Here is a 27,985-nt window from a genome sequence, read left to right as displayed (position 1 = left end):
ACCCAAGATGGGACAAGAGGAGGAATGGGAGAGCTGAGAAGCTTACCAGTTCAATTCTGTACTCTCTTCCCTTTGTTTTCTGTCTCCCTCCTGATACCTCATTAAAGGAGGAAGCGACCCCCACTGGCTTTTCTGTCCCCCGCCCAGATTATGCCAGATGATCCCTGATGTTAATGATTTGACCAGCATCTGCAGGAGCACTCAGAGCGAGTTGGGTTTTAGACAACTGTGGGTTATTTAAGCTTCAGATTTTCCTTCCTCGCTTTTATTTAAAGGACAGAGTGTTATCACCAGTTATCAGATGCGCATATACTTGAAGTTTCAAATTTTGAAGTGCTGACAAAAGCTTCTCCTTGTTTCAGGGTGAGGAGAGGTCTTCAGAAGTCTTGGCCTAAGTGGTCACAGGGGCACCAGGAACCCAGGACTGCTTGGCTGGTTTCAGAGCAGCTGGGACTAGCAGGAAGGCACACACTCCTATTTGCTCAGTTACAATCAGCAACGACTTCTTTGTGCAAAATGGTAATGAGGCCATTAGGAGAGGCTCACCTGAAGTGCAGCCCTGTGAGTCCAAGGTAATTAAACACCTCCCGAATGAAAGGGAAAGGCCAGGGAAGGTTAAGTGAGGAATAATCTGCAGCACAGGTGGCCCAGGGGCTTTGAGGAGCCAAAAGAGTGACACCAGCTTGCACTGTTTCAAAGGATGGAAATGTCACCCTCATCCCTAAGAAAGGCAGAATTTTTATTATTTGGAGGGTGGGAAGTGGGCAATATTTTTAACATTTTAATATAACATGTTTTTTTCTCATATTGCTATTTCAAGTTGGAGGCCCATGGCAGTCCGCCAGGCACCAAGTGGCCAGCGCTGCTTCTTGTGGGCTCTCACCACGTGAGTGGGCTTTGGGACTCATGAGTCCCAGAATAGGGGTCGGGGGGCAGGAGCGAGTCACAATAAACAGAATATTTACAACCAGGTGTGAAGATAGACTCCAAGCTGCTTCCAGAGGAAAACTGATTTCCTTGGCCTGCCTCTGCATGGAGATGCAGTGGCTACCCCGTCAACCCATGTTCCTATCCCTTTTGGCTTAGCCAAGAAGGAGGTCACCCTACCTTCACACGCTGGGCTTCCAAAGCATGCGGTTTGCCCCTGTGGCAGCGGCACAGGGTTTCTTCCCCTAAGTACAGTAAACACAGATTGTTTTTATCTTAAAAGACCGGCAGTGAGTATTTTTGCCATTTAGTTTCTGGCCTCAAATTCTCTGCTGTCTCCACATTAAAGCTTATACATGAATATTTACAGCAGCATTAGTAATAATAGCCAAAAAGTAGAAATGACCCAGATGCCCTTCAGTTGATGGAGATGCATAAAATGTGCTCTTTCCATATGATGAAATATTATTCACCTGTGAAAAAGAATGAAGTGCTAGTAAGTGCCACAGTGTGGATGAAATATGTTTATAATGAGCACTAGGCTAACTATGGAAAGAACACATTTTATGTATCTCCATCAGCTGATGGGCATCTGCATCATTTCTGTATATGCTTTTATCTGGAGACAGCAGAGATTTTGAGAAACAAACATGGACATGGACAATGGACTAGTTCCAAACTGGGTAAGGAGTACATCAAGGTTGTATGTTGTCACCCTGCTTATTTAACTTATATGCAGAGTACATCATGCAAAATGCCGGGCTAGATGAATCACAAGCTGGAATCAAGATTGCTGGGAGAGATATCAACAACCTCAGATATGCAGATAATACCACTTTAATGGCAGAAAATGAAGAGGAACCAAAGAGCCTGTTGATGAAGGTGAAAGAAGAGAATGAAAAAGCTGGATTAAAACTCAGCATTCAAAAAACTAAGATCATAGCATCTAGTCCTATCACTTCATGGCAAATAGCTGGGGGAAATGTGGAAATAGTGACAGACTTTATATTTTATGGCTCCAAAATCACTGCAGATGGTGATTGCGGCCACGAAATTAAAAGACGCTTGCTCCTTGGAAGGAAAGATGACAAACATAGACAGTGTATTAAAAAGCAGAGACTTACTCTGCTGACAAAGGTCCACATAGTCAAAGCTATGGCTTTTCCAATAGTCAAGTATGGATGGGAGAGTTGGACCATAAAGAAGGCTGAGTGCTGAAGAACTGACACTTTGAACTGTAGTGTTGGAGAAGACTCTTGAGAGTCCCTCAGACGGCAAGATCAAACCAGTCAATCCTAAAGGAAATTAAACCTGAATATTCATTGGAAGGTCTGATGCTAAAGCTCCAATACTGTGGCCACCTTTTGCAAAGAGCTGATTCATTGGCAAAACCCTGATGGTGGGAATGATTAAGGGCAATGAGATGAGATGATTGAATGGCATCACTGACTCAATGGACATGAGTTTGAGCAAATGAGTATGAGAGTGAAGGACAAGGAAGCCTGGTGTGCTGCAGTTCATAGGGTAGCAAAGAGTCGGACATGACTTAGTGACGGACCAACAGCAACAACACTGCTAAGTGAAAGAAGCCAGTCACAAGAAGGACCACATATTATATGGTTCCATTTATATGGAATGTCCAGAAGAGGCAAATTCATAGAGACAAGATGTGGATCAGTGGTGATCTAGGACGGGGGCAAGGGAGAAGGGGACAAGAGTAGTGGGGAGTAAGAAGCGCCTACCAATAAGATGAATTCTCTCTTTTGGGGTGATGAAAGTATTCTAGGATTTAGTAATGATAGTTGTACAACATTGTCACCATACTAAAACTTCTGAATTATATATTTTCAATGAATGAGTTTTATAATATATAAAATATATCTTAATAAGCTATTACAAACCCCTTATCAGAAGCTTGGGGCTTCTGACAAGAAATAATGTCCATGGGATGTTTCAAAAGTGTGTGTAACCCATCCCAGATTCTTAATATTTTTATGTTCACAGGCAGCTTTAGGAACCTGAATATAGCTATACAGCCTACACCCAGAAAAAAAAAATCATTCATGTTAAAAAGATTTTGTTGATAATACATGGACCACCTGCATCTAATTTCCTATTTCACCTTAAAATTTTATGCTAGATCTTATCCTTCAATAATGTCAGGCCGTTAGGCAGTCCTGTATCTAAGTCCCATACAGATTCCTAAGTTACGCTCTTGATATATCACCTGCACACTTAAAAACAGTTGTTAGCTTTACATTTATCTCAAAGTCAGGGGAAAATTCCTTAATGTATTCAATTCTTAACCCCAGCCCTTCCATCTATTCTCATTTTAAGCTATCTTTTCCACCTTCTCTCAACTGAAGCCACAGTTCTACCTAGTCTCTGAACTCCTCCACACTGTAGTGTCTTTACAGATGCTGATCCCCATGTTTGGTACACTGTTTCTTCCCTTCTTTGTGAATTAACTGCTTCAGCTCATCCTTCAGATCTCAGTATAAGCCTGTCTCTCTCCACAAAGGCTTCCTTGACCTCCTTGGTGAGCTCTAGCACAGGCTCATCATGGTAGCAGTGGCACATGTATTGGTATTTTCCTCACAAGAGTATAAGTTTAAGATTTTGCTGTCTGGTTTGCTCACCATTGTATCACCATTGTTTCAAGGCCACCAAGTTGCCTGATTCCAGGGGCAATTTTCACATGGAACACAGTGTGAGTGGTGTGCCCAGAAGCTGTGGAATATGGCATCCTGAGATGAATGGCATATTGGAAACAGCCTGGGAGGGTTGATCTTATCTCTGACTTTGAGGGTAATAACTGTCATCTCACACTATCTTTCCTACATTGAGGATTCAGGAAAAATCTCTTTCAGTTCTCATTTTCAGTAAATTTTGTGTTCATTTGTGCAACTGCCTTGGACCCAAAGAATTCCACAGCTTCTCATGTTTTCCTTTTTGCTTTGACGGCTAGGAGGCTCAACTCAAATTTGAAGTCTGCTTCTAGCTACTATGTAAGACCTGATGTTCAGTTCAGTTCAGTCACTCAGTTGTGTCCAGCTCTTTGCAACCCCATGGACTGCAGCACGCCAGACCTCCCTGTCTATCACCAACTCCCAGAGCTTACTCAAACTCATGTCCATTGAGTCGGGGATGCCATCCAACCATCTCATCCTCTGTCATTCCCTTCTCCTCCTGCCTTCAATCTTTCCCAGCATCAGGGTCTTTTCAAATGAGTCAGTTCTTCACATCAGGTGGCAAAGTATTGGAGTTTCAGCTTCATCATCAGTCCTTCCAATGAATATTCAGGACTGATTTCCTTTAGGCTTGACTGGTTGGATCTCCTTGCAGTCCAAGGGACTCTCAAGAGTCTTCTCCAACACTACAGTTCAAAAGCATCAATTCTTCAGCACTCAGCTTTCTTTATGGTCCAGCTCTCACATCCATACATAATTACTGGAAAAACCATAGCTTTGACTAGATGGACCTTTGTTGGTAAAGTAATGTCTCTGCATTTTAATATGTTGTCTGGGTTGGTCATAACTTTTCTTCCAAGGAGCAAGCATCTTTTAATTTTGTGGCTGTAGTCATCATCTGCAGTGATTTTGGAGCCATAAAAAACAAAGTCTGTCACTGTTTCCATTGTTTCTCCATCTATTTGCCGTGAATTTATGGGACCAGATGCTATGATCTTAGTTTTTTGAATGTTGAGTTTTAATCCAGCTTTTTCACTCTCCACTTTCACTTTCATCAAGAGTCTCTTTAGTTCCTCTTTGCTTTCTGCCATAAGGGTGGCATCATCTGCATATCTGAGGTTATTGATATTTCTCCTGGAAATCTTGATTCCAACTTGTGATCATCCAGCCTGGCATTTTGCATGATGTACTCTGCATATAAGTTAAATAAGCAGGGTGACAATATACAGCCTTGACATACTCCTTTCACAGTTTGGAACCAGCCCATTGTTCCATGTTCAGTTCTGTTGCTTCTTGACCTGCATACAGATTTCTCAAGAGCAGGTAATGTGGTCTGGTATTCCCATCTGTTTAAGAATTTTCCACAGTTTGAAAACATGAGACCTGATGGCTTATGTTTATATACTAAATCTACACCTGACTTATTCTTTTTCCATTGCCATGACTTTGTCTGTTTTATATTAATCTACTGTGTGCATATCTGTAAGATGTATAAGTGTGTTTCTGTACATCTATATAATGACTATTCCTTTAGAGTATGAGTTTTATAATAATACATATTATATATACTTTATGGGGGCTTCCCTGGTGGCTCAGTTGGTAAAGAATCCACCTGCAATGTGGGATACCTGGATTTGACCCCTAGGTTGAGAAGATCCCCTGGAGGAGGGAACGGCAACCCACTCCAGTATTCTTGCCTGCAGAATTCGCGTGGGCAGAGGAGGCCGGTGGGCTGTAGTCCATAGGGTCGCAGAGTCAGACACGACTGAGTGACTAAGCACACATCTTTATGGCGTGGGTTGTCATACCCTCCTGAAAGGAATCCCCCCAGCCCAGGGATCGAACCCAGGTCTCCCACATTGCAGACAGATTCTTTACCAACTGAGCCACCAGGAAGCCCAAGAATACTTCTGGAATACTACTCAAGTGGGTAGCCTGTCCTTCTCCAGGGGATCTTTCCGACCCAGGAAGTAGAACTGGGGTCTCCTGCATTGCAGGCATATATAATTTATAATACATTTGATAAATATTTTGGGTATGAGGTATATTATATAATATGTATTATATGTTATAAATAAGCCATTTATCTCTAATATTTGTAAGTAATCTGAAGAGGAAATAGAATTAGAACTAAAAAAATGTGTATAGTTTGGGCTCAGATTATAAGATTTCAATTCATAATTCCAACTTGACTGCTTCTTCGGTTTGCTACTAGGCATGTAATCTAATCTCTCTGAGACTGTTAATACCCTTGTAAGATAGGAACACAATCCCTTTCCTATAGGATTGTTGAAAGAATTAAGCACAGAAATTTATGTGAAAGCAATTACCTGACACATTGAAACTGCTTAGAAAGTGATTTTGTTTTTGTTTTTCTTAGAGATGCACTAATAAGAGCAACATTTATTTAACTTTCAAACACCTGCCCTAATTCTGAACGTGTGTATGCTCTCCCAGCAGCCGAGGTGTCAAATCCATCCCCCTCCCCAGGGTTTTCTAAAGCTCTGCGCATGTGAGGGATAGCCATCGTCCTCCCACCTTGCCCTCAGCCTGTGCCTCCTTTCTGTCACCAGATCTCTTCCCTGAAGAGCCGGCTGAAGAAGGTCTCCACGACAACTGGCGATGGTGTGGCCAGAGCCTTCCTCAAGGCCCAGGCAGCTTTCTTTGGCAGCTACCGAAACGCTCTGAAAATCGAGCCGGTGAGTAGCTTCTTGGCATGTCACAAGTCCATGTTTGGTCGGGGCCACAAGAAACTTGCTAGTCATCTTGTTGTTGAATTCACCAGAGGAGGTTTTGTGTGTGTGTGTTTGGTGGAGACTGGAGAAGTGTGCTGCCCTCACGCTACCTCTTAGCACAAGGAAGCTGCGCTGCCCCATGTGGAGAACTGTCTGCTCCTGTGGATATTAGGACCCCTCCCTTCCCTGGACAGTAGCACCCTCTGCGGGTCGCAGTGCTTAGCACTGTACACATCTGCTCTAACTGAGAAGTCCTGGTAAGCCTGTGAGGTAGCAGTGATCATCTTCACTTGACAAATGGGGAAACTGAGGCTTACAGAAACGATGACTTGCTAACCAGTGGAAGAGCCAGGTAGGTTGTCCCAAAGCCCATGCTTCCCTCTGTGCTTCACCACCCTTTTCCTGCAAAGGAACCTCTTCTCCACACTTGAGAGAGCAGAGTATCCAGAGGCTCACTTCTTACAGGTTCCCAGAGTCGTCTTGGTGTACTGACTGCTAAGTGTGCTGAGGACTGGGGAATGATGTCATCTGCCCCCAGATCCCGTCAGCCTTTCAGAGCCTCTGTTGCCTCATCCGTGAGGTGATTAGTTATTGTGAGGATGGAAGACACCAGGTCATCCCTAAAACCAAAGAAACTATCAGCTCTCCCAGCTTCAGTGAAAAGCTTTCATCATATGCTTGATTACTCATAGCCTCTCAGCCAAGGAGAATGGAGAAATTGGCCCGGGGACCTGCCTCACTACATATGAAAGGATGCTGGAGGGGACCTTGCTGATAGCCCTTTCCTCTCAGGATATGAGACTCCATCCTGAGCAGGCGGAGATGGCAACCATACCCGACCTAGTCAGAGTGGCTCTGAGGGACCTAGACAGACATTTTGTTAGATTAAATGACAAAAGATGAGTAGGTATCAGACAGTGCATTTCATGTGCAAACTCTGTCAGTGAATCTTGACCATGATGCCTCATAAGCCACAGTTATACCTGGATAAGTACTTTTTGACTGTTAGGAGTCCGTCATGTGTGTAGGTGAAGCACAGAGCGAAAGCAAGCACCCTTTAGCCAGGGTGCACACTCTGTGAAGTGGTTGGGGCAGTGGGTGCCCAAGGAACAGCAGCCTCGAGCCACCTTGTTCTCGTCTTCCATCCAGCACTAGGGCCTGACTTGCTCAGCTGCCTCAGCTTCAGGCAGTGTCACCTGACAGAAGGGATGCACTGTCTTTGCTTCTTAAGAGATACTTCCCTTAGGTCCTAAAAAGCCCTTCAGCTTAAAGCAAGCTTCTCATGTCCTCCTTGTCTGTAAGACAGGTAGCTCTGATTCTTTGTCCTGACCGTGGGCCCAGCCAAACCAGTCAGGTTCAGTGCTGTTTTGAAAGCTGATAGAATTCAAGGAAAGTTCTGTTTTCTCCCCATCTTTAAAGTAAGAATGGGACAGCTGGCCTGTCCTTGTCTTAGGCTACTGGGACTGATATTGACATGAAGTGTTTACACTCTTACAAAGATGTCATTGTTGTCATGTATATGTCTAGAGTCCAGAGACTGTTGATTCTGGTACATATTTCTGGGTATATAATCTGGGCACAAGTTGCTCCTCCAGAGGAGTTTATGGTTGTATTTGTACTTATGTCTCTCAGATGGTAAAGCATCTCCTGCAATGCAGGAGACCGGGGTTCAATCCCTGGGTTGGGAAACTCCCCTGGAGAGGGAAATGGCAACCCACTCCAGTATTCTTGCCTGGAGAATTCGAAATACAGAGGAGCCTGGCAGGCTATATAGTCCATGGGGTCACATAGATTCAGACACGATTGAGCGAGTAAAACATCCTGCTATACATCCTTAAAGGCCTCAGGTTTAAATATGGAAGTCCAAGAGTTTAAAGCCTGGCTCTGTACTTCTAGGCTGTACAACCTTGAGTAGGGCACTTAATCTCCCTAAACTTCAGTTTCTTCACTGTGAAATGAGAAAAAGAAGACTTATTCTACATTTTCAAATGGTTATAAGGAACAAGTGAGCCATAATACTGTTCAGAGGAAAGGTAAAACTTGGAAAAAAGAAGGATAGCAGCAATCCTTCCTGTGGTGGGCATGGAATTATCTGAGTGAGCGAAGACTTGGAGGCAGGACCCCTCATAGACTCTTTGTCTGGGGTCATGGGTTTGGGTAGAGAGAAAGGGCTGGCTGCAGGAGAGGCTAGAGCCAAATTTGACAGAGCCTTAGATCCTAGACTAGGGTGTGAGCAGAGACATGCTGTGACTGAAGTCATGTTTGACCAGTAATGCAGAACTGTACTGAAAAGGAAACCAGAAGCAGAGACCAAGGGACTGTTAGAGAACTCAGAAGATAGCCCTCCAGTGGTTACACCAGGAAAAGGACCATGAAGAAGAAATGACTAGATGAGTCTAGAAATAGATAAGATATGAGAGATGAGGGGCAAGAAATATCAAAATATCTCCCAAGATATGGACCTGGGAGAGGATGATGATGCCCATAGTAGAAACAGGGACAGCTTGATGTGAAAGTGTCCTGAGTAACAGATTATAATGGTCAAAATGTGGAGCAGACTAACTGTCCATAATGATAAATAACTGGTTAAGTAAATTAAAGTATATTCATGTGATAGAATATTATAAAGTCATTAAAAATAGCGTTGATTATAAACATGGTACCTTTCATTGAATTTTACGTGTCATTCCATCATAAGGTGTACCACTGTTTCACATGTCATTAAGAAAGGGTGCTGCCAATTATAATTGAAGGATGCCATCAATTGTAAGACATCCAGATTTCAGAGATGTTAAAATGTGAAGAAATTTGCATCTTATAGATCAGTGAAATAAGGCAGACTTGTCATGCTATTGGTCTGATTTATCTGCACCAGAATAGCTCTTTTTCATAAGGCTAAGAGAGAAGCCAGGGGTCTGAAAGTTTCTGACCAAGCCTCATCTTGTTATCCAGATGGTTTTTAAACCGTAGATTTAGTTCTAGCTAATTCCCTTCATCTTAAAAAAAAAAAAAAGGAATAACAACACTTCCAATACCAGGTTGTTTGTGAGATTAATTAAAATAACGATTGCAAAACGCATGTGAGCTCAAGAAGGGGTCAGGGGTTTTAGAGTCAGGCCATATGGGAGGCGTGGAGAACAGTGCCTGGATGAGCCCACTTGGGCGGCAAGCAGCACAGTGCTGAGGAAGGGGTGTCCTTCATGGGGCCACTTGTCTTTTATGTGTTTCTCTGATTATTTAAAGAAACAAAACAAAACTGCTCTTGGTTTTTTGTTGGTTTTTCTTTTTTGAGAAAGGTTTAAAGTAATGGAATAGAAATGAGAAAATACCCATAATCCTGTCATCCGGAGCTGAGATAATATGTTAGCATGTTTCCACCAAGGTTCTAGGTTTTGGAGTTTATATGTTTGTTTTGGGCTTTTCTTTTTGTCCTGTTTTCCTTATCTGAAAAAAAAATGTATTGAGGAATAGTTGATTTATAATGTGTTAGTTTCTGCTGTACAGCAAAGTGAATCAGTTATACATATATGTATGTCCAGTCTTTTTAGATTCTTTTCTGTATAGGTCATTACAGCGTATTGAATTGAGTTCCCTGTGCTATACAGTAGGTCCTTATTAGTTATCTATTCTGTATATAAGAGGGGGAGGGATAAGTTCGAGGATTGAGGGTTTTTTTTGTTTCATTTACTTCGGGGTTTTGATTTTTCACTTTTAGAGAGTTGAGATATTCCTGGCAAAGCAATCTAGTTCCCTGTTATTTAGTTTTGCCTTTTAGAGTGTAGTAAGCACTTTTTCCATATCATATAAAAACTCTTTAAAAATTGGCTGCACATCTCTCATCAGGTGACTCCAGGGGGTCTCAGCTCTGGCTGTAGATCAGAATTGCCTGTGAGGCTCTTAAAAAGGTAAATGTCTGGGCCCCACTCACAGAGATTTTTATCAAATCCTTGCCATCTGAAACCAGTGCGGAGGCCCACCACATTATCCCAGCGCTGGTTCTTTTACTTGTTGGTAACTTTCACCATCTTAAACCACACTGTGGTGAATATCTCTATATAAATCTTCATTCCATGGTGTGAATTATTTCCCTAGGCAGCATCCTCAACTTGGTTTTATTGAGTTGAAGGTACCCGAGTGCATTTAAAGCCTTCAATTCATAAATTGGAGGAGAAGGCTGGTGGCCAGAAGTGGTTGGTAGCCTGGAGAAGAGACTCAGGCAGGTGGGAAACGGCCCAAGGCTGAGGACAGAGACGGCCTGCAGGAAGGAGCGTGTGAGGCACGGAGGATACAGTGTAGGAGCTTCCCACCTGAGCCAGCAGCTGCGGTCATGGGACTCAGGTCACTGCCAAGTCGCAGGGCTTGGGTTTTTTCAAAGATGCAACGTCACAGGCTTGGTGTACTTTTCTGCTCAGCTCCAGTGGGGCCTCTCTGGAGAGGCCCATCCCAGCCCAAGAGGCAGAAATGGGCAGCAGTTCCTCCACGGCCTAGAGCTTGCTTGAGATTTTCAACTCGTTGGCCTTTTTTCTTTCTCTCCTACTGAAAAAAAATTCAAAATGCAGCTGGCTGGGGAGTCTCAAGCTTCATTTTCTTTCCCCTGCCTGGAAGGGAAGAGAAGGCAGCCTCCTTGCTGAGGCCCAGCCAGGTGCCAGGCTGCCCCCTCCACCCGTGCCTTCTGCCATGTGCCCATCTCAGGGCCAGAGGGCCCCTGTGGGATTGCCAAAGAGGTCTCTCTTTAGGGCCAGGTGACTTATTCCTCCCGAGGATCAGAAAGTGAGACCCTAGGGCATCCAGCTATAGCCGAGTCTTCTACCTGCTCGACAGCTGCCAACAGGCTTCATCCCTGAGTTGCTTTGCATCCGTGGTCATAGTAATTCCCCACGACTACCCCTTGCTGCCCACATCACAGATGGGAGAGGGTCGGCAGTTGTCTGTTACTTCCTGGCAGTTATGAGCCTGGAGTCAGACTCAGATCGGCCTGACTCGAAAACCCAGGTTTCTTCCACCCGACCCTCTCTCTTGCCTTTGTTCTGATTTCCTCGTGTTCCACATTAACAGCTCTTTCTCTGCATTTCCATCACCGGGCACAGGTCGTGGCATAGCATCGGCATCAACGCGTGTTTTGGAACAGTGGTAGAAAGGATGGGTGAAAGAAATGAAAGAACAGAGAAGTGTGTGGGGCCAGGGTTGGCCCTTGACCTCTGTTCAGTGCATGCACATTGCTTCTTCCCTGGCTTGAGGCTTTGGAGGTTGGTGCTGCCAGGCAGAGGGGAGAGTGTCGGTGAATCACAAGGGCATGTGAGCCATTTTTCCATCACTCGGAGAATATCAGGTGCAAAGCCCAAGGTATTTAACAATATCGGGCAAGCCAACTTGTTCTTCTCCACTTTAATGACAGAACCGCAAGCAGCCAGGCAGCTCCATTTGGAAAAACCTCCTCCATCCGTGTCAAGCGGCAGCCCAGGCTTCAGCTCATTTATTTAGGCCTTTCTTGCTCTCTGACACGCCTCCTAGCAGTTGCCAGGCAACTCTGGGAGTAGCAGTGTGTGTTAGGGATTAACTAGTTAGGGCTGGGGTCCTTTTTGGCAAGAAGGGGATAAAAGACAAATGATTTTAATTGCCAGGCCAAGGATCCTTTCTCTGCTGGGTAGAAGATTGCAACTTTTGGAATATGTGTATAGCAGTGTGGATCTTGAATTTGCCTCGAGTCCCCTTTCTCCCTCCTCAGGGAAACGAATTTTAAAAAGAATCTTACTTTACCTCACTCCTTTGTTTAAAATTATATCATCTTGAAATCAGAATAAGACTACACCACCACCGTCTCTGGAAGACATTTCTTAGCACAGTGGCCTCAGTTTTAAAGAACTTTCAAAAATAGAATTGTGTGCTTTAACTGCATCCTTTTTTTTGGACATGGTTTCTTAGTTCCTTGCTCATGGCTATGTAGAGTCATCTTAAGGCAATGCATATGAAGGTGCTTTTCCCATGTTTGACCCATTGCAGGTCCCTGGTAAATGTGATATCAAAGAGCAAAACTGGTGGGGATTAGAACTTTAAGTTGCATTCGGTTCCATGCCGGTAGCGGTGCAAAGGCCAGTATAGATGGAGCACAGTGAGAGTTGTTTATTCAACAGGCTCATGTGGCTTTCTCTGGGCCAGCATGCTAGCTGGGCCTCCCCAGGATGAATGGAGCTCAGCCCCTACCCACAGGGCACGAAGGCTGAGGTGGGGACGGTAAACCGACAGTCAACAGTGCCGCAAAGAAGTGGCACTGCCTGTGTAGGCAGTAGCCAGCTCCTCCAGTCCTGCCTGCTTAGTCCTTCCCAAGAGGCCCGGCTCCAGATTCAGCTGTGGGAATGATACCATCATCCACGTTTCAGCCTCTGATTTCGCACATAATTCTGCTGAGTCATATTTATCCACCTAAACCCCTTGAAGACAGAGACATTAAGATAAAAGCAGATTGATAACCTGGCTTTCAAGCATGAATGGACGAGGCTATGTTGGAGCAGGTCAGAAAAATACCATATATATCTGTCTCCTGGTTGATCTAATGGTTTAAAAAACAAAACAAAACCCAAACTCTACTTATGTGATTTAGTGTAACAGAAAATTTTTTTAAAAAAAGACATTTACAAACTAGGAAAATTAAAATATCCCTGTAGTTCCACAAAAGTAATACAACTACTCAGCTGCCTTTTGTATATTCTTATTGTTTTTCATTATGCTAAGTGTTTACATTGCTTTCAAATCTTAAGTTAAAATCTTATTGATCCCCATTTTACGTTACATCCTAGGCTCTTTTACATGGCTGCAGAATATTCTATCAAGTCCAGCTACCTTAATTTCTGTAATCACTCTCTCATGTTAAACATTTAGATTGTTTCCAGTTTTTTTGAGATTATCATTAATATTCCACCAACCATCTTTGTAAATAAAGCTTTGGTATGCCTTATTTCAAAGTCTTCCGAGTCGGAGAAATACAAGTCTGCAAGAGCCTGACTCTGGGTGCCAACTTGTCACAACGTGGTAAGGAAGCAGGTTTCTGTTGACTCAGCCTAGAAGCAACTCAAAATGGAAAGAACTGAGAATGCTTCCTGGTGTGTTGCTCCCTGCCCTCCACAGAGGCAAGTGGAGTGTACCCAGAACATACATAAATGATGTTACTAATTTGTCTGTGCCTCTATTTTACGCTAAACACACACACACACACACACACACACTCACAGAAAACAAAAAAACTTGTGGAACCTTAAAGCGAGATGAGATAAGGAAACCAAGGGAAAGGAGAAATGAGATGAAGCATGGAAGGAACTGGTATGTGTGCCTCAAGGCTGACTCCGAGGGTCTCCATGCAGCTTGGCAATGGTAGAGCAAGAGTCAAACACATGTTTTTCTCCAGAGCCTTTGCTTTTTACTTTTTTAAAATTGTGGTAAAACATAAATAACATAAAATTTCCCATTTCAACCATCATTAAGTTACAATTCAATGAATTAATTACATTCACAATGTTGTATAACCACTATCACTATGTATTTTCAAAATTTTTCATCACCCCAAACAGAAATGCTGAACTCATTAAGCAATAACTCTCAGTTCCCCCAACCTACTAGCCCCTGGTGACTTCTACTTTCTATCTCTATGAATTTGCCTATTCTGAGTATTTCGTATAAATGAAATCACATCATATTCTTCTGTGTCTGGCTTATTTCACTTAGCATAATGTTTTCAAGGTTCGTCCACATTGTAGCATGTGTCAGAACGTCACCCCTTTAATGGCTGAATAATATTCCACTGAATGTGTATATATACCCATGGATGTTATGTTCCCATTCATCTGTTAATGGACAGATGGGTAGTTTCCACCTTTTGGTTATTGAGAATAATGCCACTATGAATATATCTGTACAAGTATTTGTTTGAGTGCTTGTTTTCAGTTCTTCAGGAAGTATACTTAGGAGTAGAATTGTTAGGTAAGATAGTAATTTTATGTTTACCTTTTTTAGGAACCACCAAATTGTTTTCCAAATACAGGCCATGCTAATTTTACATTTGTCTGTGAAGTATGGATGGGTACCCATGAATGTTCTATAGGAAAAGTTGGTAGAAGATTTTCTTATTTTCCAGTTTGTTCTAGGTAAGTAAGGAGGGAATTATCGTCAAAGTCTATAGGCCTGAGCTAAATAGATGCATTGACACAGGAGTCTCTGGTGGACTAGGGAGGGACTGGTAAGTGGTTACTGTTTTTTCTCGTTTTAGTGTTTATCCAAAGTTCAGATCATGTCCTGGGAATGCAACAGGGAAAAGGGGAGGGGCTTCCAACACCAGGGCTCCAGGGACCAGCCCTGTAGCTCTGTGGCTCCAAGTGGCTCAGGAGGCTCCTGAGTATGATGGAAAGTGTATGGTCATTGGAGTCACCTGGATTTTAATCCTGTCTGTGGAATCTGCCAGATGACCTGAGTCTCAATTGTCTCAGCTTTAAAATAGAGATAATCACAGAAAACTATCCAACCTGATCACATGGACCACAGCCTTGTCTAACTCAGTGAAACTAAGCCATGCTGTGTGGGGCCACCCAAGACAGACAGGTCATGGGGGAGAGCTCTGACGGAATGTGGTCCACTGGAGAAGGGAATGGCAAACCACTTCAGTATTCTTGCCTGGAGAACCCCATGAACAGATGAACAGTGTGGAGATAATACCTACTCTATAAGACTATTGAGAAAAATAGTGATAATGTAGCTTTTTGCTAATAGTGGATTTTAACTGAGAGTGACCTTTTCTGGATGACAAGAAGGTAAAGAAGGAAGAGGAGGAAATGAGACTGTCTTGTTCTAGAACACTAGTGGCCATACTTATTCAGCAGGTGTCAAGCGAACTGGAACCAGGCAAAACCCAAGATTCTGGCCCATTTATTTCTGTCTTTTGAGGTAACTATGAAAGTTCAGTTTTTATCTCAAATAATGGCATAAAGGATTTGTAAGAAGTCACATTTGTTTCCTTCATTTGTATTTATTTGATATTTATTTATTCATGTTACTGCAGTTACAGACAAGTGGGAGTGGTAGTACCAAGGGTTTAAAATTCCAAAATGCATTACTTTCTAACAGGCATATGAGAAAATAGAACTGAGAATCTTTTTACCTATTTCATCAAAACAATTTTTGCCTGTTGAGAGGAGATGACCCTTGTTTGATGTTGGTGCCACATATCCACTGTCCACCACCCAGAGACATTGCTATTGCTCAGGAATAGACTTTGGGAGTCCTGGCACCATGAGTCACACCACAGTGAAGGCTCACTGAACTAAGAGTCGTTGTTCTAGAAGTAGACTGCTCAAGTGAAAAGTCAGTCCTTAAGTGAGAGAAGATGAGAACTGGCAGGAAATCCTCTTAAACACAATGATCAAGCTTTACTGTATGATTTCAAAGAGCATCACTGAATATGATCAAAATGAAATCCCCATATGTTCTAAAATACTTGAAAAATAAAACATAGCTAGTGTATCTTAGACTATCCAGGAGGAATTCCAGGCTTTCACTTGATCTCATTTAATAATCCTGGCTCCTTTCTTACTTTGTTCCTGTAGGATGGGACCACGTTTGGTAATCCTTGGTGTCCTAAACATAGTCTAATATTTAGTAGGTGCTCATTAAATGTTTGTTGGATGAATGACTGAACAAATGAATGAATGATACCATTCTCCCCATAGTATGCATTAGAAAGACTGGTGGTAAATGTTTCAGTGTTGCACAATATAGATGCTTAGTTTAAAAAAAAAAAATTATCCACAGCTTCATCTTAGAGCATAAGAAGAAGAATCTGACACAAACACCACACCATGAACGTGTAAATGTAAGACACAGACCCTGCGCAGCATCCTCATGCTAGCCAACGCCAGGCCATTAGGATCTGGAGGGGCTCACCCTCTGTGAAAATCACCACACCCGGTAAATATTCAGTTCTAGCTAAGAAAATGCACGAGGCAGCATATTAATTCAGCAAGTAAGCTGAATCCACGGTGGTAGTGTTAAATACGGTGTCTTTGCGGAAGCAGTGGCAAAGAGGCATGGTTACTGTCACCAATGTCTTAAGTAAGATCATCTCACTTTAGGGTCTTTTACTTTTTCAGTGAGACTCTGGAAAAGAAACCTTTCTGATCCATTTTCAAGCAGTGATAACATTTGACAATTTAGAGCCTGAAACAGTGCAGACTTCATGTACATAGCCAGACTGTGAGCTTCTTGAAAAGAAGATTTTGTCTTACTCCTTCTTGTACCCCCGGCACATAGTAGAGGTTCAGTAACGTAAGGTGGAGTAATGGTGGGTTTGTTCTGTGGGGCGAGCAGAATGATGCTTAGAGGATGAAATTGTATATATCCGTGCCCCACCCCCACCCCCAATCCCTCAGACATGCATCGGCACTGATTTTCTGTGGGGTATGGGTCTATTCTCAGAAATAGACAGTCACATTCAACCTTATGCTATCCTTTCACCAAAAGATGGAAGCCTCAGTAGCATGTCGTGGTTAGTCATGTATCCCTGGCACAGAGCCTAGTACATAGACAGTGCCTGATAATTCTCTGTGGATGGAATGAAATGACAATAGTCCCTATTTACAGTGTCCTTAGCAGTTTGGGAGTTGAAACACAGTTTTGTTAAATAAATCATTAAGACTCAAAGTCTTAAGAAAAAGAAAATAATACAAAGCATTTATTTTATGCTACACTCTTTATATATATTTTCCCTTGTTTGATTTTTACAGTCGTCATATGGAAGAAGTGATTGTGGCCCCATTCTGTTGATGAGAAATCGAGGCTAGGAAAGATTGTGTCACTTTTTTTAAGAAGTGGCAGAGCCAGGATTCGGACTTCCATCTGTCTGATTCTCACAACCATGTTCTTTCCTCTGACCGCTCACCCCAGTGGTGATTACCATATGATCTGTGTTATGTGTAATTTGAGGTCATTTCAGAAGAATACTGATCTGGTCTCCTCTTAAGAGTCAGCATCTCCAATCTGTGCAAATGTTTCTTGAAAAATACAGGTTAAACTTACACCATTAATGAACTATTTATGAATTGCAAAATGAAAATTTCAGAATTTTAGATATATTCTTAAAAACATCCCTTTATAGATAATTCTAACGGCCTAATATTTTGTTGTTTAAATAGTTGATATTGACAGTGATAATTGGATGAAAAAGTAAAGCATTTCTAACGTGCGGTCCTTCCTCCCCTTTTCCTTGGCTGACACCTAGTGGCGAGCTTTCTGGTAGCAGTGTTAATTCAGGTGCTAAGTATTCTTAATATTAGTCCTTTTTCAATTGATACTAGGGTTTCGTTGTTGTTGTTTTAAGAAAATCACTTATTTTCATCGTAATAAAAGCTATATTCATATAGGGTTAATTTATTATGGATCGTCATAACAATGGAAATTTGACTTAACATGTTTTTAAGTCGATTATAATCAAACCTTAGTGGGAAGTGATTACAAGTGCTTAAAATCTTAGTATACTTGTTCCCCACTACAAACCTGACCTTGTGACCACCCCACCTAGGGCACTGGCTTGCGCACACTGAAAGATTCGGTCCTGTTCTTAAGAGCCATGCAGGACAGAGAGAAGGTAAGCAGAGAGTTGCACTTAGTTTGGTAACTGCAATAGTGAAATATTGTACAAGGTGGTGAACATCCAAAGGCGCTGGCAGTCACTTCTTTCTGGATGCCAAGGGAAAGCTCACCGGGGAAGGATGCCCTGGGATGGTGCCATGCAGAAGCAGTAGCAGTACCCCGGGAGCAAGGGCAGAAAGTAGCCCTTGCAGAGGTGAGGGACATTGAAATTACATGGAATGGTCAGGTACTGTGAGCAGTTGTGTGTCTGGAGCATAGACAGGAAGGAGTATGACTGAGGACAAAGTGAAGAAAGGATCAGCTCCGGTCCATGAAACACCTAAGTGAAGTCGCTCGGTCATGTCCGACTTTTAAGACCCCATGGTCACAAAGAGCCTGCCAGACTGCTCCTTCCATGGGATTCTCCAGGCAAGAATACTAGAGTGGGTTGCTATTTCCTTCTCCAGGGGATCTTCTGACCCAGGGATCAAACTGAGGTCTCCCGCATTGCAAGCAGATTCTTTACAGTGGGGTTTAGCGCTAATACCATAAATCAGCATTTCTAGAACAGTGGTCCTTGAAATGTTAGATCCACAAGATACTGATGTTTTCTGAGCACATAAAATTTGTGACTGTTGCATATTGCATACTGTAATGCTTTAAAAAAAAAATTTACAAAGTACCTTACTACAGTCCTGTTATAAAGAAATCTGATTAACTTTGTTAACATTTTTCAAATGTTTTTCCCCACAAACTACCTATTAACATTCCAGGCATCAACTACTTCTCACCACAGTTTGGGAAACACTGCTGTAGCTAAAGATTGATTATGAATGTTTCTTGCTCTAAGGCCGTGGAATTGGGATACCAACTGTGTTCATTTCACTCCAGTCTCACTGCTATGAGCCTCAGGTTAAAAAAAGCATGTTCCTTTTCCAAAGCATTGCTTTTCTAGTCAGACAGAAGATTGTGGCTAACAAGTAAGACACACAGCCCAGCCATCACTCAAGCTTTCTCAGTGCAGGGCCATAGGCCACCAGTCCCCATCCCCTCCAGCCAGCAGTTTGATCCATATATCAGTCAGGATCTAACCAGGATGACAGGAACCACTTCATATGTTTACAGGAGGGAAAACAATTCAGTAAATGGTTATCCAGCTGACAGAAGAGCAAAGATAATCCAGAGATTAGCAAGAGCAGAGGTGGTGTGCCTGAGTCCAAGGCGAGGGTCACCTGACAGAAGCTGGAACCTGTGGGTCTGTGCTTGTGGATGCTTGGGTCAGATGGAGGTGAACCACTGCTGGACAGCCCACCCCAGCAGGGGAGAGAGGAAAAACACTCAGCCTTTCCCTCCCTCTCCTCCTCATCTCCCACCAGCACCTTGCATGTGCCAAACCAAGCAGGAAGCCAGCTGACTCAGGATACCAGGGAACTCAGCCTGCCCTCTGTACAGAATAGAGAAGAGTGGAGAGAGGGTCTGAGGTCAGACAGGCTCAGAACCAGCACTCCCAGATTCCAGATACTATGGCTATTTACTGACACACACACCTCTGGCAAATAATAAACAACATTGAGAAGTTTAAAAAAAAAAAAAAAACCTTACAGTTAAACTTGGTGCCAACCTGGACTCTGCCTCTTCCCAGCCATGTGACTCTAGGCAAGTTATTATACTTTCTGAACCTTAGTTCCTGAATTGTAAGGAAGGAGAATAAGTAAGTGATACCTTCACAAGGTGTTTTTGACATGTCTGGCTGATTCCTATCTTAAACTGAAACAAGAATAATGTATTTGAAACTTTGAGGGCTTAGCCTGGAGCTAACAGGAGTGTTAGAGATCCGCATATGTTGATTGACTACTCCAGACTTCAGTGGATTGGCTGAAGTTCTTCCCTTGTGGCTCAGCTGGTGAAGAATCCACCTGCAATGCAGGAGACCTGGGTTCGATCCCTGGGTTGGGAAGATCCGCTGGAGAAGGGAAAGGCTACCCACTCCAGTATTCTGGCCTAGAGAATTCCATGGGCTATACATGGGCTTTCACTGCACTTTATTAGCTAGCAATTGTTATCTAGTAATGTCTAATTTCTTGATACATTCACTTCCTGGGGGCATTGGAGTAGGGGCAGCTTGTGAATGTGCAGTGGAATATTCCAGTGTTGGAGAGGCACCCCTCCATGTATTGTAGTTATCAGTTCAGTACAGGCTAAAGAAAGTTGAGATTCCAGGAAAGCCACCACTTACAAGATGTGAAACCTCCGAAGCCCTTCCCCACTGAACCACAGGTTTCTAATTTGTTTCATGGGGATAAAAATACCACCCACCTAAAAATTATTTTCAGAATTAAATGAGATGGTAGATATAAAGCACTTGCTCTCTGTTAATTGCCTCTGCTCACCACAACAGACTGTGGGGGCAGCTTCCCTTTTATCCAGTGAATGCCTAATTCACCAGCAGTCACATTCCATGGAGGTGTGGCAGGAATTTTGGAAAGCCTTTAACTGGAGATTATTCATGTTTGGTTTGCTGGTCCCTGTTAGTGATGTGACCTGGCAGGTCTCCACTCACCCTGTTCTCCTCAGTCACAGCTCACTGGCATTATTCATAAACCATTTCCTTGAGATTTTCTCTGCCCATATTCCTACTGTGATACACTTTTACTCTCATGTTCACAGCTTTAAAAATGGTCTCTAGGTTTGAGCGTGTGCTGAGCAAGTTAGTTGCCAGCTCAAAATGTCGTTATCCCTTGAAGGGGAGCTTTTATCCTGAGTTGATTAGTTTTATCCTCTGTTGAGGAATGTTATGCAAAAGATATATGAGAAGGAGAACCCACTATTTATTGAATGCCTACTTCTTGCCCTTTACTTATATTTTCTTGGTTAAATGTGCATTGTATGTATCGCTGGTTTGATAAGGAACTTAAAGAGAGTTGAAATAATTTAAACCAATAACTTTGAACAGACATTTAACAAGACCCTACTATGTCAGACTCTGTTCTAAGTGCTTGGAGATGCAGCAGAAAGCAAAATTAAGTCCCAGCCCTTACATCTCATCTTCTAGGGAGACACAGACAGGAAACAAAGATGGAAGTCAATCTGTACTGTGCCAGGTGGTGGTAAATGCCATTTGAAAAAAGGAAACCAAGGAAGGGGATAAAGAGAGCTCCTGGGTGAGGTAGGTGCTGGTAGGAGAGAGCCAGGATTGAGGGCCAGGGCCATCTGGGTCTAGAACTCACCTTTTTCCCCACTGGTCCCATGCTGCTTCTGATTCTCTCTGGTGATGGTTTCCAGCATCTAGTGAAGAAATGTGAACTCTAACATCTTGCTTCTTAGTCCAGAGTTGATAATTCAATGTGTCAGGGTGGTGACTTGGCATTCCTAGGGTACAGAAAACATTTTTGCTACACTCCCTGCTGTCAGCAGCATGGAGCTGTTTCTTTCATCTCTCTGGTTTCCCAAACACATTTAATCTTGATGCAGAAAGCATCTTGCCAGCTTAGATTCAAGCCCTAGTGCTGGGGAGATCAGTCTGTCCTAGAGGAGGGTCTGTGTGACAAGTGGGCTCAAAGGAACTCATGCCTCTTTTCCCTCTGTTTCCAAGAAGTGGTGCTGTATGTGGTAGCTTCTGTAACCTTAATGTATGTTTCCTGATCTTTTCAGTAAATCAGTTGAATTCCAAAAGTAGAGACTGGGCACTAAGAGATGGATCAAGTATGGAAATGCCCACAGAAGTCAAATAGACCTAGGTTCTACTTTTCTATTGATATAATTTTGAGCAAGTTAATTAACTGCTCGGTGGTTTGATTTCCTCATCTGTAAAAGGAGAACAGATGTAGTCTGCCTCATAGGATTGTTGTAAGGATTAAATGAGATAATTTAGTATGGTGCCATCCTGAAGGAGATCAGTCCCTGGGTGTTTATTGGAAGGACTGATGCTAAAGCTGAAACTCCAGTACTTTGGCCACCTCATGCGAAGAGTTAACTCATTGGAAAAGACCCTGGTGCTGGGAGGGATTGGGGGCAGGAGGAGAAGGGGACGACAGAGGATGAGATGGCTGGATGACATCACTGACTCGATGGACATGAGTTTGAGTGAACTCCAGGAGTTGGTGATGGACAGGGAGGCCTGGTGTGCTGTGATTCATGGGGTCGCAAAGAGTCGGACACGACTGAGCAACTGAACTGAGCATGGTGCCTGACACGTGGGACGAACTTAATATTATGTAGGGATTTTTTTATATATATAAATAAACTTCATATTTTAGAGCAGTTTTAGGTTCACAGAAAAATTTAGTGGAAGATAGAGTTTCCCATATACCTCCTGTCCCCACTTATGTACAACTTCCTCCATTGGCAACAATATTAATTTTTAAGAAGATAAAAATGACTCTTAATTTATAGCAGAGTTTTTTCTACATTCTATCCTATGAGGACACAATAGAGTTAGTATGAAGGTTTCTTTTTCAAAGTCAGGACAACATAATTTAAGGAAAAGATAGTAAGACTTCTCATCGTAATGACACTTTACAAAGAAATGTTGACATTCAATCATTACAATATTTCCCACTGGATAGGTATCATTATACATTTTTTTAAAAAACTCTCCATTGTAAAACAGATAAAGAAAACTGCCTTAATCAAATAAATGGCTGAAGACCAACACCACTCAGAACAAGAAATAGAACTTTACTGTGGCTCAGCTGGTAAAGAATCTGCCTGTAATGTGGGAGACCTGGGTTCGATCCCTGGGTTGAGAAGATCCCCTGGAGAAGGGAATGGTTACCCATTCCAGTATTCTGGCCTGGGGAATTCCATGCACTGTCTAGTCCATGAGGTTGCAAAGAGTTGGACATGACTGAGCAACTTTCACTTTCTTCTCTACCCTCTTCAGAAACCCCTTTCATCCAAATTCTTTTCCTCCTACCAAAAGTAACCATCATACTGACTTTAATACTTTTTAAAAATAGTTTTATTACCCAAATGTATATCCCTAGATGCTGTAGTTTAGTCTTGTCCATAAAAAAAAAAAGTTATGTGGCTTTTTAAATTCTCTTTAAAATTATAGGTTCCTCCTCTACCCGTTTCATGCCGATTGTGTGATCATGGTGCTGTTCACTGTGTTCCTCTGTCCTCTATATTTCCTGATAATTGGTGACTGAGTTTTGAAATCTGATGGTCTAAGGTTCAGTCTTCTGGTGAGACTGCAGGTGGTGTTTGGCAAGGCTATGAGAGGCACATCAAGTTTGGTTGCATTGTAATTAGTGATTTTTAGTAGCCAGTGATGCTTAATATCTACATATGTTTATTCATTGGGAGTTGCAAAATGAGGATGTTCTCAGTTTACTGTTTATTTTTCATTTATTAGTTGGAATGTTTTTATAGAGAGACGCTTTGGTTCATTTACTATATTGTTATCCAGTGTCATAGTTACTATGGCAAAGACAAGGTAAATGCTGATTCTTTCCTATATTTACCAGTATTTAGTATAAAGAATTAACTCCCTAACACCCTCAAAGCATGACAGTTCTTTTGTATCTGTATTACTATAACTTGATAGATTTAAACATATTTGATAGGTTTGGGCCCATTGAAGTTATCATTGTTACTGAAACTCAAACTGTCTCATGTTGGCCATTGAGAATTTGTTCAGGTAGGCCCTGAGTATTTTTTGTTGTTGTTCATGACCCTAGCTCCCTTGTTATCTGAAATTACAAGATGCCCCAGGCTCATCTTGTACCTTTCCTGCCCCCAAATCTAGAATCAGACATTTCTTCAGGAAGCACTGGTTTCTTTTAGTGAGAAGTAGTATCTCAAAACCAACATCTGAGTTCTTAGGATACTCACTACTACTGGATTGGTCACTGTTTCCAGCCCTTCTCAGTGGACAAAGGAGGGAGACACACACTCGTATACACATGTACATGTGCATATAGATAGATAAACATCCCACCCAAATTCAAGACTACAGACCTTCTGCTTAACTTCTTCTCTATCACATTTATATTTCCTTTCTTCTATACTGAGAATTCTGGTTCTGAAGGGCATGGGGGATAACAGAATTACAATATCCCATAATTACTAATTTGTTTTCATAGGGCTTTCCTGGTGGCTTAGATGGTAAAGCGTCTGCCTACAATGTGGAAGACCTGGGTTCCATCCCTGGGTCAGAAAGATCCCCTGGAGAAGGAAATGGCAACCCACTCCAGTATTCTTGCCTGAAAAATCCCATGGACCGAGGAGCCTGGTTGGCTACAGTCCATGGGGTCGAAAGAGTTGGACACAACTAAACAACTTCGCTTTCATGGAACCTCAGAAAGCACTACAAATGTTACTACCAGCACGATTAGAGTATCTTTTAACTTTGCTTTGCATAGTCTTTCCCTATTCCCCCTGCAGATTTTGGCTGTTAAACTGTATTTGGTTTGCTAGAACACACAGCCATAACACTAGCCTCTCTCCCTATCAGCCCTTGTTAGTCTCAGGCTTTAGGTCACTATAACCAGTTCTAATGGTGATAGCTCTTCGGCCATTCTGGTTGTCTGAAGCTGGCTCCCTAGTAGATTCCTCAGGAAGGCTCATGAGAACAATATTCCCTCTGTTGTTAAAGGTGGATAATAATCTTTCTATGCCCTTTCTAGATGAGTCAGTTTTGCTGGATATAAAATCCTTGGCTCATACTTTCTTTTCTTGAATGTCTTAAACGTATTGCTATGTTTTCTTTTGGCAAAAAGTGTTGTCCTTATCAAAGTCTGATGATTATCTTAATTTTCTTTCTTTAATAAATTGCATGTTCTTTTTTATTAGCTGCTAAGGAGTTTTTTCTCTCCTAAAGTCCAGTAATATTATTAGACAGTCTTGGATGGTCATTTTGGTTCTGTCCTCTCAGGTATGTAATATGGCTCGGAAGATCCTCTGGACAAGGAAATGACAACCCACGCCAGTATTCTTGCCTGGGAAAGCCCATGGACAGAGGAGCCTGGTGGGCTAAGGGGTCCATGGGGTCACAAAGAGTTGGACGTAGCTGAGCAACTAACACATTCAACATATATGAAACATACAATTTTGAGTCTTTTTTTTTAGTTTCAAAAAAGTTTTCTTGAATGATAGGTTTTGGCATTGGTTCTGTTCTTTGTATCTATTTTTCTTCTTCAGGGGCTCCAATTATTTGTATATTCAATCTTCTTTGCATGTCTTTAGTACTTTTCACTTTCTTTAAAATCTTTTTTATCTCAATTGCTTTTTTAACTTTATATTACTGGTAAGATAGAATTTCTCCTTGTTTTTTTATTTTTAAAGACTTTCTCTTTTTCTTTTGTTTTTCTTAAAGCATTATCTGTTGAGTTAATATTGATATGCTCTATAGTCCCTTTAGTTTAGCCTTCATTTCAGAGAAGATTTTTCTTTTATTTCTAATTCTTCTTCCAGTTCTGTACCCTCATTTCTGAGTTTTTACAGTTCATGTATATGTTGTTCTTAAATACTTTGTATAATTTTCTTAATGTCTTTAGCTTATTTTGAAACAGTAGATTGCAGTTTTGATCTATTTGTGGGCATATCTTTCAGGATATATTTTTGTGGGTATATCTCACTTTTTTATTTCTTACAACTTTATGGGGGATTTTACCTCAGTGCTTTTGTATTATCCATTTTTATGTGAAATTAGTTTTCCTGACTTAAGGATGAGATGGAGTTCAAGAAAGCTTTTCTGACTTCACAGAACTCCCTCTTCGCTATTTTTGGTAGTATTCAAAAGTTTGACAGATGCTTTGTGAACCTTTCTAGCTGTGCTCCCATCTCCCAGTTGGATCTAGACATTCGTCTTCCTTGTCATTATGCTGCTCTGTCTTGTTTCCACTCCCAGAAGCTTCTATCCAGAGTGTACATCCCTGCCGTGGAAAGGAGTCCAGACACATTCTCTCAAGTTCATAGAGGCTTGTAGGGGCTAGACTGCTCCAGCCCCTTCACTTCTTATTGTAGGTCCCTGCACTCTCAGCTGTGCAGGGTCAGCAGGTCCCAGTTTCAACTGCTGTTCTTAAATTGGCCCACTGAACTTTTTGCAAATCCCTGTTGGTTGTTTGGAGGTTCATTTGTTCTCATGTCTCCAGACACTGACACCAAGCAGGTCTGTTGGTGATTTGCAGTATTGATGGTTTGTACTCATCTGCTTGCATTTTGGGGTTCATTGTTCACCAATTTTTGTTGTAAATGTTGCATATGTGTTTGAAGCTTTGCTTTCTAGTTGTTCTGCCTTTTTTATGTGAGGATTTGAAGATACTGAAAAAACTGTGCTACTACTATTACCACGACCAGCAAATTCCCAGAATCCTTCTTTTCTGTTTTTCCATTTCTTGCTGAGAAAACCACAAATGTAATAACTCCTCTCATGGAGCTTCTACTGGAAGGAAGACAGGTGATAAACATTAATAAAAAATGAAAGATGATTTCAGATGGTGACAAGTACCACAAAGAAAAGAAAACATTGTAAGGGGCAGTGAGTAATAGATTTGAGGGGAACGTGGAGGTGCTTTTTGATGTTCTTCAAGGAGGTGGCATCTGAGCAGAGAGCTAAATGATGAGAAATAACAGGTGTACAGTTACCTGGGATAAAAGCATTCCAGGCAAAAGACACAGCAGATTCAGATACCCGAAGTAGGAAAGAGTTTGGCTCATTTGAGGGAGGGAAAGTAAGGCAATGTGTCTGAGGCAGAGTCCTAGGAGACAGGTCAGAGAAGTAGGCAAAGACCGGATTGTGAAGGACCTTGTGGGCTCAGGAAGTGTTTGAATTTTAACATTGGTACAGTGGAAACCATTGGAGGAACTTTAACAGAAGAGTAGTGTGTTTGAATTAAGTTTTAAGAAGCCTGTTTTGGCTGCTATGTGGGGGAGGACTTTAGAGGCTCCAGAGGAGAAGTTAGGGAACTGGAGGAGAGACCACTGTGGCCTAGAGGGTGTGGAAAGCAGTGGTCAGATTTGGGGTATCACCTGATGACAGGATTTGCTAATGTGCCAGACGAGGGAAAGAGGAGACTCAAGCATGTCTTCTGGGATCTTGGTCTACCTCCAGTTTCTTATCTTTTTGAATCTTATTTCTTAGAGAAAATCACCTAGAGCTTTCAGTTCAGTTCAGTTCAGTCGCTCAGTCGTGTCCGACTTTTTGCGACCCCATGAATCGCAGCACGCCAGGCCTCCCTGTCCGTCACCAACTCCCGGAGTTCACTCAGACTCATGTCCATCGAGTCAGTGATGCCATCCAGCCATCTCATCCTCTGTCGTCCCCTTCTCCTCCTGCCCCCAATCCCTCCCAGCATCAGAGTCTTTTCCAATGAGTCAACTCTTTGCAGGAGGTGGCCAGAGTAGTGGAGTTTCAGCTTTAGCATCATTCCTTCCAATGAACACCCATGGCTGATCTCCTTCAGAATGGACTGGTTGGATCTCCTTGCAGTCCAAGGGACTCTCAAGAGTCTTCTCCAACACCACAGTTCAAAAGCATCAATTCTTCGGCACTCAGCCTTCTTCACAGTCCAACTCTCACATCCATACATGACCACTGGAAAAACCATACCCTTGACTAGACGGACCTTAGTCAGCAAAGTAATGACTCTGCTTTTGAATATGCTATCTAGGTTGGTCATAACTTTTCTTCCAAGGAGTAAGCGTCTTTTAATTTCGTGGCTGCAGTCACCATCTGCATTAATTTTGGAGCCCAAAAAAATAAAGTCTGACACTGTTTCCACTGTTTCCCCATCTATTTCCCATGAAGTGATGGGACCAGATGCCATGATCTTCATTTTCTGAATGTTGAGCTTTAAGCCAACTTTTTCACTCTCTTCTTTCACTTTCATCAAGAGGCTTTTGAGTTCCTCTTCACTTTCTGCCATAAGGGTGATGTCATCTGCATATCTGAGGTGATTGGTATTTCTCCCGGCAATCTTGATTCCAGCTTGTGTTTCTTCCAGTCCAGCGTTTCTCATGATGTACTCTGCATATAAGTTAAATAAGCAGGGTGACAATATACAGCCTTGACGTCCTCCTTTT

At 42.3% G+C, this 27,985-nt stretch overlaps 1 protein-coding gene across 4 annotated transcripts in view; it reads left to right on the top strand.

The window, feature by feature from the left end:
* DENND1A (DENN domain containing 1A) overlaps nucleotides 1-27,985 on the top strand; it is a 541,554-nt gene that overhangs the window by 384,492 nt on the left and 129,077 nt on the right. For all 4 annotated transcript variants that reach the window (XM_018055748.1, XM_018055746.1, XM_018055747.1 and 1 more), the window contains exon 13: nucleotides 6,191-6,316. In XM_018055748.1, coding sequence (XP_017911237.1) covers nucleotides 6,191-6,316 — 126 coding nt within the window. The remainder of the gene's footprint in view (nucleotides 1-6,190; nucleotides 6,317-27,985) is intronic.

This window comes from Capra hircus, chromosome 11 (genome assembly GCF_001704415.2).
Source record: "Capra hircus breed San Clemente chromosome 11, ASM170441v1, whole genome shotgun sequence".
In the NCBI taxonomy this organism is placed as follows: Eukaryota; Metazoa; Chordata; class Mammalia; order Artiodactyla; family Bovidae; genus Capra; species Capra hircus.
This window is presented reverse-complemented; position numbering and strand designations above follow the sequence as displayed.